This window comes from Danio rerio, chromosome 11, assembly GCF_052040795.2.
Source record: "Danio rerio strain M-AB ecotype USA chromosome 11, GRCz13ab, whole genome shotgun sequence".
Lineage (NCBI taxonomy): Eukaryota > Metazoa > Chordata > Actinopteri > Cypriniformes > Danionidae > Danio > Danio rerio.
Window position 1 is genome coordinate 1,180,372 of NC_141031.1, and position 12,249 is coordinate 1,192,620.

The 12,249-nt window shown below is 40.3% G+C and overlaps 1 protein-coding gene across 1 annotated transcript in view; it reads right to left on the bottom strand.

Annotated features, from left to right (window-relative positions):
• slc6a11b (solute carrier family 6 member 11b) overlaps nucleotides 1-12,249 on the bottom strand; it is a 46,409-nt gene that overhangs the window by 24,849 nt on the left and 9,311 nt on the right. Inside the window, exons 6-7 of the mRNA XM_087273007.1 lie at nucleotides 11,784-11,916; nucleotides 5,592-5,726 (exon numbers count right to left, since the gene is read on the bottom strand). Of these exons, the coding sequence (XP_087129133.1) occupies nucleotides 5,592-5,726; nucleotides 11,784-11,916 (268 nt within the window). The remainder of the gene's footprint in view (nucleotides 1-5,591; nucleotides 5,727-11,783; nucleotides 11,917-12,249) is intronic.

Sequence of the window (12,249 nt, forward strand, 5' to 3'; positions counted from 1 at the left end):
ATTATTTTGCTTTTTTTAAGGAAAAACTGACTTAATATTGGCATAATATTTCTCAAAACTAGGCAATATGTTTTGCTTGTTTAGAAAATTCTTCTTGATTTAGGAACTTTTAGATATTTGGACTAGAAACAGGACAAAAAATCTAAGTAAGAAAAGCATTTTTTGCAGTGCAGCTTTAATTTTAAGCTAATTTATTGCATTTTTTTATTATTTTATTTAAAAAGTTCCTTATTATTGCCTTTTTAGCAACAAACTGTTATTAAGAAGAAACACCACTACACTCGCAAGCAGTTTAGAGCACTTTATCGTAAATCAAAGCACTTTTCGGTCCCACAAGTGACTTTAAAGGGAACTTCTTACGCAAAAATGAGTTCTATGAGGGGTTTAAACAGTTGTGTGGCAGCAGTGTGAACATCTCCAGCCTCTAATAGTAAACATGTATTAATTGTATTGTTTATACTTAAACTTGATAAAAACAGTCTGCAGAAACACTTTGATGGACATTCTCCCTTTGTACTTGTCATCAGATTGGGATAGCCCCACTTACTAGTGCAATCTCTCCCTGATTAGCATAGGACGGTAGTCTTATAACTTATAACACACACCTGAAAGCACCAACAGCACCTACTTTCCTCGAAAAACTGATTGATTCTTATGCAGGAGTCTCTCACCTGCAATGGGCTAACATAGCGCTCGAACACCCTGAATACAGTCATTCTGCCCCAGAGAGAGCCAGAAGTGTAAAAATGTGGCCATAGGGGATCTACAAGGGTCGGTGGAAAAATAAACCAGCAGCTCTTTAAAACGCTCTCACATCACCATTGAGCCACTAATCTCCTTTACTGGAGAAACAATGGAGAACTCAGAGTATTTGCTTCCTCCAGGGGTAACCACAGCAACCCTTCTGACCTCACAAACACACAGCGAGAACATCCAGTCTACGTGCACGCTCATTTACATCCTTATTTTAACATTCGGCTTCGCTCCGTCACATTCTCTAAAAGCTGCTTATTGATGTTGTGGCTAATTTGGAGGTTTGTTTTGCCTTGTTTTAGCGAGGAAATTGGAGCGTTTTCATATTCAAATGACAATAATATTGAATAACACTTTATAATAAGGTTGTATTAGTTCATGTATTTACTAACATTTATTACAGTATTTGTTCATGTTAGATAATGAGATCATTTATTGTTAGTTAACTTTCGGTGCATTAACCAAGGGCGTAGAATTGGCTTGGATAGAGGGGACGTGTCCTTACAGCCTGATCTGACAAGGAAACGCAAGTATTTTACGTTTTGACAGTTTAGTGGCTAATTCGTACAAATTCGTACAAGTTCAGACAAACAAAGATGTACGATTTTAAAAAGGAGGCGTGGCACCTGACCCCACCCCCAACCCCAAACGTCATTGGGTGATGAGCAAATCATACTAAATTTTACGAATTAGATCGTACTAATTCATACGAATTAGCCTCTAAATCAAAAAGTTACGAATTGCCGTGAGATTGTGTTAGTCCCCACCAATATCTACCAATTACTGAAATGTCCCCACCAATAATTTAATCCAGTTCAAACTAAAATAATGCTCCGTCAACCCATGGTAACCTCCCGGCAGGCAGACAACATCATAAGACGTTAATATTAGGTTAGATTTAGGACATGATGTAAGGCGACCAAAATTCAATGTCTAGTCAGCGTCTTGGGACATTGTTATTTTTATGTTCAATAACGACGTCAAATTACGTTGATATTTGGTTGATTTTAGGTTGTGTTGGAAAGTGAACAAAATCCAACGTCTAATAGATGTCTTATTGGTAACGTCTACACAACGTCAAGGTGTAACATGATTAGACGTTTATGTTTGGTTAATTTTAGGTTGATTTTAGGTTGGATGTTCGACATTGATGTCGGCTTGGCGTTGAGTTTTGACATCAACATTCAAATCTAATGTCCTTACGATGCTTTTACGATCCAACGTCCTTACGGTGTACGTTAGGGTACAACATCAATATGACATCATGTTGACATCTTGTGCCTGCAGGGCTACTTGTGCACAAAGGGTTAAAGTCAAGTTTGCTTGCTATGAGACTTCAACAGTGTCAAAATCTTGATGCTTCAGTGGGTCTCGTTAATCAAATCTGAGCTTTATTCTGTATTCTCTATTGAATTCGGCTCAGGTGATTGGCTGGGCCATTCTACAGCTTGATTTTGTTTCTCTGAAAGCATCTGAGAGTCTCCTCGGCTGTGTTTTGGATCATTGTCTTGCTGAAATGTCCACCCTGGTTTCATCTTCATCCTCCTGCTGATGTAGATGTTGGACTGAAGCAGCTGATTTTCATTTACACTGAGGAAGGGCAGAGACTTGCTGAACTACTGAGAGATTTCAGCTGCTGTCTGGGCTTTCACTGCTGAACTACACCTCCCTTTCTTCATGTGTTCAGTTCTTTTTCCCTGCATCATTTCATTTTATTACACAGAACTTCATTTGTGAACTAAGTAGTTTTGTTTTCTTTGCATATTTGGATTTCATTGGTTGTTACCAACATCTGGGGACAATTTCAAGTCAACGGCCCCTTTAGAAATATGTTTTCTGAGAAAAATGGTGACGTGTTCAATACCTATTTTCCCTGCTGTACATTAACTAATGAAAGGTTATTGTAAAGTGTAACCAAATAACCTTTAAAAAAATCCATATTCATACATATAATAATAATATAACATAATATCTTTAATTAAGACACAATATTTTGACACACTATTTACATATTTCGAGTGAGATATTGTCAATTATTAAGGGTCAATAATCACTTATAATTTTAACGATTGTAATCCCAGTTAATTAGTTACTTGATAAAGTTTTCTAAACTATAAACTCTGGTTTTATTGTGCGTATTATCGTGTAGCTTATGAGAATTTCAGTCTTTAATTTTAAAGATTTCATTTGTATTTATTTATTATTTTTTGGTAGTAAGTTCAGGTAGGTATGAAGCCCATGTTTACATGCTGATACAGTATATATTAGACTTTTTATTGTAACGGCATTAAAACAGTAAAAAAAAAAATCCATAAGTAAGCAGGTTGTAGCCATATTTTGTGATTCATGTATTTATTTGTGCATTCCCCCGCATTTATTTCTGCTTTTTAGTTGCATTATGGGATCTTGATCTTTCTTCCAACAACTTTTAACTCTTAAAATTAGTAAAAAATGACTTTTATTGTCATGTGTAATAGTAATAATAGTGTGCACAGCTATATTGTCTGGGTTGGTGTTGTACATTACACTACAGAAACCATGTAATAAACTTTAGCGCATTTCCTGCTATTTTACAGACTTATTTCTCTTGATGTTATTTCTTATATATTGTATTATCTCAAACTACTAAAATGTCAGTAAAAGTCACTTTGTTAAACTTGAATTTTCAGAATCAACATCCCATAATGCAATTCACCACCGCAAATAAATAAAAAAACACTTAAAATATGTAAACTGTTGAGATTTTTTTAACAGTGTAGTTAACTACATATTACAGAAAAAGCAAGCACTTGATACTTGTGTAGTTTTCCATGCGGTTTGAAGCTCTCTGGCACCGATTGCTGAACTGCGTGGTGAGATTGTAAAGGAAGTTGGTGAATAAAACAACGGTGCACAGAGAAAGTGAACAGACCTCTTATTGTGCGGCATGAAAGCTAATTAAACACTGGTGTCGGAGGCACCCCATCGCCAAACAGCAGCCCTTTATCACCCGCTGTCTTTCTCTGCGTCTCCTTTATGTCTTTCACTCTCTCAGGACATCGATAAACTTCACATACATTCCTGCAGTTCTGCTATCTGTTCACTGGGATGATCAAACACTGATTTACACTCATCTCCATTGGTGGATGTCCTATAGTCCCAGTAAGTGACCCCAGAGTTCCTACATCTGGGACAGCCTGTGCTTTCAGTGCAACAGCAGAGTTACATATGGAAAACTATTTATTTATTCATTCATTCATTTATTCATTTTCTTTCAGCATAGTCTCTATTTAAGAGGTTGCCACAGTGGAATGAAGCACCAACTATTCCAGCAAACACTATTCAAAAACACAAAGCTGACAGAATGAAAACAGCTAAAAGAGTATACACTAAGCTGCGCATTAGTCAGACACTAGATGGAGCCAAACAGTCAAAAACACAACAGAAACTAAAACAGCTGATGGAGTATACACTAACCTGCGCATTAGTCAGACACTAGATGGAGCCAAACAGTCAAAAACACAACAAAAACTAAAACAGCTGATGGAGTATACACTAACCTGCGCATTAGTCAGACACTAGATGGAGACAAACAGTCAAAAACACATAGCAAACAGACACTAAAACAGCTGATGGAGTATACACTAACCTGCACATTATTCAGACACTAGATGGAGAGAAACAGTCAAAAACACAACAGACACTAAAACAGCTGATGGAGTATACACTAACCTGCGCATTATTCAGATACTAGATGGAGCCAAACAGTCATAAACACAAAGCGAACAGACACTAAAACAGCTGATGGAGTATACACTAACCTGCACATTATTCAGATACTAGATGGAGCCAAACAGTCATAAACACAACAGAAACTAAAACAGCTGATGGAGTATACACTAACCTGCGCATTATTCAGACACTAGATGGAGACAAACAGTCATAAACACAACAGAAACTAAAACAGCTGATGGAGTATACACTAACCTGCGCATTATTCAGACACTAGATGGAGACAAACAATCAAAAACACAACAGAAACTAAAACAGCTGATGGAGTATACACTAACCTGCGCATTATTCAGACACTAGATGGAGACAAACAGTCATAAACACAACAGAAACTAAAACAGCTGATGGAGTATACACTAACCTGCGCATTATTCAGACACTAGATGGAGAGAAACAGTCAAAAACACAAAGCTGACAGAAGCTAAACCGGCTGATGGAGTATACACTAACCTGCGCATTATTCAGACACTAGATGGAGACAAACAATCAAAAACACAACAGAAACTAAAACAGCTGATGGAGTATACACTAACCTGCGCATTATTCAGACACTAGATGGAGAGAAACAGTCAAAAACACAAAGCTGACAGAAGCTAAACCGGCTGATGGAGTATATACTAACCTGCGCATTTTTCAGACACTAGATGGCACCAAACAGTCAGAAACACAACAGACACTAAAACAGCTGATGGAGTATACACTAACCTGCACATTATTCAGATACAAGATGGAGACAAACAGTCAAAAACACAAAGCTGACAGAAACTAAAACAGCTGATGGAGTATACACTAACCTGCGCATTATTCAGACACTAGATGGAGCCAGACAGTTAAAAATGCAAAGCTGACAGAAGCTAAAACAGCAGAATGGAGCATATACTAATCATAAACCAACCACTAACTATACAGTACACTGGTAAGTCATTTCTGGCCAATCAAAATGCAGACAGCCATGTAATTACAAATTAACTAATAATCCAGGCTCATCCGGGTACTTAATTACCTAAACATTTTAGGAGGAACACTTTTGTACTTTTTAAGTTCTAATACATATTATTTGTTTGTACCTGAGGGTCTGATAGACGAGAGATATCGGGATACAGGTAGAACTTTATTCCATTAGCAGCTCCAGGCAGCGTGATTCCTCGTAGAAGAAGGATCAACAGCATGAAATACGGAAAGGTCGCAGTGACGTACACCACCTGCAGGGGGAACAATGTTCACATTTCACTGCATATAAACATTCAGATTAGATACACTCAGTCCATCCAAGCCACTCATTCAGTCAACTATACATTTACCAACAATATACACTATAAATTCTGTAAAGAGAGGGCTCTGACCTCAGGAAGACACCCTAACTCGTGTTATTCCCCTTATCAGGATAGAGAGAGATAGGGTTCGAGCATAGTGTCTAGCCTGGCTCCAGAACACTCCCCCCTAACATTTAATTGGGTATCGGGTTTAATAGTGTGGAGTTGGGGTGGTGGAGGGATGCTGAAGTCAAGAGAAACTATTTAAAGGGGTTTGCTCTTAAGCTGGTTGGATAATATAATGACTGTGTGTGATGAATTAGCCTTGTCAAAGACTGATCGTGCTCCTCACGAAATTTGTTTATAAAACATCACTGAGAGGTCATGTTTTGATTTTCGATTGGTCTCACGCATTCATTCATTCATTCATTCATTAAGTTTCTTGTCGGCTTTGTCCCTATATTAATCCGGGTTCGCCACAGCGGAATGAACCACCAACTAATCCAGCAAGTTTTTACGCAGTGGATGCCCTTCCAGCTGCAACCCATCTCTGGAAAGCATCCACACACATATTCACACGCGCACACATACACTACGGACAGTTTAGCCAACCCAATTCACCTGTACCGCATGCCTTTGGACTGTGGGGGAAACCGGAGCACCCGGAGGAAACCCACGCGAACGCAGGGAGAACATGCGAACTCCACACAGAAACGTCAAATGAGCCGAGGCTTGAAACTAGCGACCCAGCGACCTTCTTGCTGAGGTGACAGCACTACCTACTGCGCCACTGCTTCACCCGTCTCACGCAGTAACGTGATGCAATTTCGCTGGTCAGAGTCTGTCGCATGTATGAATGGAAGTCTATGGAGCGAAAGGTAAAGTGTGACCGCGGCTTTAGATTAACTAATTAACTATGATTTTAGCTTAAGTATTAAGTAGGATTAGGAATGTAGAATAAGTGTACTTTATAAGTGATAATATACAGTCAATTTTCTAATAATAGGTAAGTAACAAGCAGTGGTTAATAGTGGAAATGGGCTGTATATTCATTTTGAAAAACCCCACTCTGGTGCATCTGGTAAACCGTCATGCCATTATAAACTCACCACGTCTAAGAACTTGTTTTCTTAAAATTAATGATCACTACTTGGGGTGCGTTTCTGAAAATCATCGTTAGCTAAGTAAAGTTGCAGGTTCTGTCGTTATAAACACATTTAATTGATTTCCCAAATCCACAGTTCCAACGAACATTTGCAAAGTGCATCGCAAACTTGTACATTTGCCATGACACCTCTAGAGCTGTAGGAAGAAGCATATTCCTGGTTGTGTTCTATTCCCAGCTACCCCCTATGCCCTATTCATTTAGAACGTTCCAACATTTAAACTTGGAATGATAAAAAAAAACATTAAAGTCATCTCTCTAAGGTGTAAGTTGCTACAAATTACAAATTTGCTAAGTATTTTTTACAGTTCAGTTTTATCGATCGTCATATTGACAATCGCGTTCCCTTCGCAGTGCACTCTGAAATCATTTATGCCATTTTAAACACAGGCGCAGCTCATGACGAAAGTGACCTATTATTTAAAAGTGGAATTTATGTTACGTCTCCAAAGCTTCACTATGATGACGATTGTCATTTTCCATCGCAATGTTTCACATTAGGCCCCGTACGATTCCCAATTGGTCGGCATCGCCTAACCCTACTATATAGTATGCTAAAATCAGTATGCGAGCCGAGTAGTATGTCTGAATCCATAGAATAAAAAATAAAAAAACGTGAGTGAGAAGTACCCGGAAGACCTACTACTATTCTGAAGTGCACATTGCATTGACGCTATGCTATCCCATGATGCACCATGAGAGAATTCATGAATGCGAGTCAAGCGACGCAACTGATGAGGTTAGATCCTGATGATGACAAAATGGCAGATATAGTACGTCCGGGTTGACTGACATTCTGTATAGAACGCACTTTTCAGCCTTGGCGTGCATATAGCCCATTGGTACTTAATCAAAGTGTCACTCAGAATTTTGTCTATTTTTAAATATTTCTCGACAATTAATTGGTTGAACAGTGTGTGATGGGCTATCATGAGTAGATCTAACTAGTATACATTTAAAAGGAAGGGTTTGAGCACACGAGAGAGTGAGTGAATGAAGCAGTGCTTAAAGTGAAGGGGCTACAGAAGGCTCTGGGTGTCTGCCAGAGAGGGCAGGTTTCTCCCAAAGCCTTAATTGGACACCAATTGAAAGAGTTACTCTCAGGGGGAGGAAGAGATGCAGGTCTGAGCCAGAGGTTTTGATGAAGAAAACACTCGACAGTCCAACAACCGCACATCAAAAAGACAAAAATAGAATAGTCAGGCCACCATCATGTTGTGGGTTGTCAACATGATGTTCACTGGCTTGAATTATTACCAAGTCTCAAGGAAAGAGTGTAAGATCTTTGTCTCGTAAGGCACACAGAGGCTCGAATCCTCTGACAATGTTAGAAGATCACTGCGTGATTCTTCTCCACTATACATCCAATTCCAAAAACCTAAAACGCTTTTGCATTCACGGTCCACTGAAATGAGTTCAACATTTTGAAGCTCTTTCAGTCCCGCGAACAAAACCACCCTTGGGGAGGCGGCACTAGGTTCTTGCTCCTCTGGCATCCAGTCAAGACCATACGAGGACAAGACAGGGTTTGGACACAAAAGCTTCTACTCTGTTTCCCTCTAGAAGGATCCCAACTGGGTTGTGTTGGCAGTGTGGGAAAATGTGTGGCACGGAAACGTACAATCACTTCAATCTGACCTGGGTAATTTACTGTACCAAATGACAACAAACACGTCTTCGCAACAAATGCGTGGTGAATAAAAATGTTTTACACTAAACATTGCAAGAATCGATGTAAATCTCACATTTAGTCATTTCAAGAGTTCACACTCAGCTGATGATTGATAATAAAGCTTGTTTGGCATGCTGTCCTGGGAGAGAGCCCTGAGCTCATAAGATCCTCGAGCCCAGGGCTCCCTCCTGTTTGCATGGCGAGAGGGGAGTTTGAGCTCAGGTAGATGTGGAGAACTCCCCTGCTGTAGTAGCTAAGGAACAGATAGTGATTGCTTTTAAGAGATAACTATTACTAGGAGCATGTCTATGGTGCCGTTTTGGATTAGTCAATTAACCTAAGCTGCATGTATATGGACGGAGGGAAGAAACCGGGGAACCCAGAGGAAACCCATGTGAGCATGGGGAGAATGTGTAAACTCTACACAGAAACGTCAGCTGGCTTGGTAAGGAATAGAACCAGTGACTATTCGTAAGGCGACAGGGCTAACCACTGGGTCACCGTGCCACCCATCTAGGAAAGGAGGAGGAGTAGAGGTGGAAGGGGGGATTCTTCAAAATGAAGATGGCTGTGATATGGAACTCAGGGTATTTAAAGTGGCTTAGGAATCGTCTGATTGGTGAATCATGAATTGAATAATGCAGGACCTGCCGCAAGCAATCACAAGCATGTGATCATCTCGAAATTAGTTTATAAATAAACTTCACTTAGCAGATGCTTGTGTCCAAAGTGACCTATATTAATATATATACTATATTAGGTATTAAGCAACTCAATATGAAGAGCCAATACATGGTACTTATACAAAGAAACTGATATTGCCTGTAGAAATAGGAGCTAGAGAGGTTAGAGTCAGAAGGGGAATTATGCAAATTTTGCCAGTTAAGGCTGAAAAAAGGTTATGCTGCAGTACACTGCCCAGAAGTGTTCAGTCCGCTGATTTCACACTCCCTTCAGCCGTAGTTATTGAATGGATATAAGCAGCATTCACACCAGAAGCAGAAAGTTCTGCGCTATGAAACTCATTGCACCATGCGAAGGCCGGTTTGCTGCTGTGTCGACCAAAGTATTGATGAAGCACTGAACCCAAACTTATCAATGCATGAAACGCACATGCTCACAGTGAAACCAAAGTCCACTCAAATAGCACACTGACAAGATATTTCTAAGTAGTATACTTGTTCCTGCTGCTTGCAGTAGTGATAATGTGCTGTCATGGCAATGCTATTAAAAAAAAATTACACCTCTCGACATGTTTTTTAAAGTCAGTATTATCTTAATGACTGAGTTAAATGTAAAAACTCCCACAAAATTATACTATTCATTAAAATAATAAGTAATTATTAGAAATATCCAGAAATGTCTTCATCCAGAATTTTGATTTCAGTGCAACCCCAGAGTTTTCAGTTGCCATTTGAATGATAGCAGAGATTGACCAGTCTGCGGGGATTAGGAAGATCATTCCACCGCTGAGGAACAGTGAATGAATAGGTTCTGGAAAGTAATACAGAGCTCTAAATCTTGGTTAACATAGCTTAAAAACATCCGATGGGATGACAGAAATCAAGCATGTTAAGCTGAGATCTGAAAACTGCCATTTGATTGATATCAGAGATTCAGCAGTCTCAGGGAATCGGGAAGATCATTCCACCGTTGAGCAACAGTGAATGAATAGGTTCTGGAAAGTAATATATAGAGCCTCTCTAAATCGTGGTTAACATCACTAAACAAAATAATCCGCTGGGATAACACAAATCAAGCATGTTAAGCTGAGATCTGTAAGAGTGAGCTCTTCGTCAAAGGAGATCCTTTAATCCGAATGCACCTCACAGTGTGAGCAAGCCAAAGCCAGTCCAGCTCACTGATTCACAGCCTTTTCAATTAGTCTTATAAAATGATTACATATCCATATCCAAAAACCCATGGCCACTGCAGTAAGGGAATCCCCTGCTAGGCTTTCAGCTGCATGCGTGTGGTTTTTCTCAATGAATGGCGCAATGTTTCAACTTGCCGTGAGACTCTGACGCACGCTGACTTTCTCCCAACTCTCCCCAGTCCAACATTTAAGCCCCGCATTCACAGGTCAACCCCATGCCATAAATCTACCGCTGGCTTATGGGAGAATCGCAAACAGCCACAAAAGGCCTGCGGTGAACAGCTTAGCAAATGTCCTGAATGCTGCAATCTGTATAGTGGTCAAAGGAGAGGAAGAAAGCAGTTTGCTCTCCGCCAGACATAATTCCTGACAGAAGGGAAGAGGCGAGCGGGGGAACTCTGCATGCTCCTCATGAACGCTCCACTTTCCCCCTGTGAATACAGAAATCAATCTTGGACAGGCTGCTAAAGCCTTGCCATGAAGGAGCATTCTTTCCCCTTGCTTCACGGCCAAACAAAAGCCACTTCAGGAGATATAGGCCTTGCTGCCGAGCTTTTCTCCGGGACCTGTACAATGTGAACCCATTTATTTTTCCCCGCACATCCCTCTTTCTTTCTTCCCACTTTCTTTCTGGCTCATTGAGTCTGTTAGACTTTCTTAAAGGCTGCTCGAAGAATAGAATCCAGAGGAAGGCTAGTGACTGAGCTGCAGAGATTGGCAGAGGGACACAGGCCCTCATAATGCAATGGATTGTGGGTACAAGGCGAAGGCAGAGGAAGGCCAGAGCTGCATTTTGCGGTCCAGACACAGGGATAATGCAAACTGTTTGTTTTCCAAAGGCACTTTTTCAAAGTAGGTTGGTTCGAGTTTACCAATAAACCATTTGGTTATTGTGGGGATGCACCTACGTTTCCGTTCGGTTTCTGGACGTCTGCCGAACTCTCCTCAATGGGCTTTTGGATGCCTGCCTGTCTGATATGCGAGTTGGCACTTTTGACTGCTGACGTTCTCTCAATCCACCTCCCAAGTGATTGAAATCTTAACACAGAGAATATTTGCAGATGACCGGATCCACAATGTCACCGCACATCCTATGTGTGTGTTCGACGTGTCAAAGTTGCGCTGATGACATCATTCGCAAGGATGGAATGTAAGTCTCACTCGCCCGATTGATTCTGTGCTGAATTGACCATTCATTCCAGTCTCTCATTGAGACATCTCCAACTCTCATTCTTTGGTTAACATCTAGACACATTCAGCACCGTTTCTGCTCACTGGACCTTTTGTTTTTACCTTTCCCGTTGATTTGGGACCCTTCCAAATGCAGAAATAACATATGACCCAGGCTATAGCGAGACAAAGGGCGAGTTCCCAGCGAAGGCCGCCGACTTCTTCAATTCCAGAGGATATTTTGAGAACACGGCGTCTAGAAGAAGACACATTCTGACATTAGCAATCAATCAACAAAAATACAAGTCAATTAAAATAATTCAGCAATTCTCAATCCTGGTCCCTGCAACCCCCCGCTCTGCACATTTAACACGTTAAGATAACCAGCTCATTGGAAGCGACCTCTATGAAGGAAAGATTTACATGTTCCCTACATGGTGTTCACTGCTCTCAACTCCCTGGCCCCTGACCATGGGAAACCAGCTGAACCTAAAGTTTACTTGCATATACCTGTTATATTGCTTGTTTACTAAAGGTAAGCCAAGTCTTGCACAAAGTTTAGGTCCAAAATTAAAGCGAGGCAAATCTC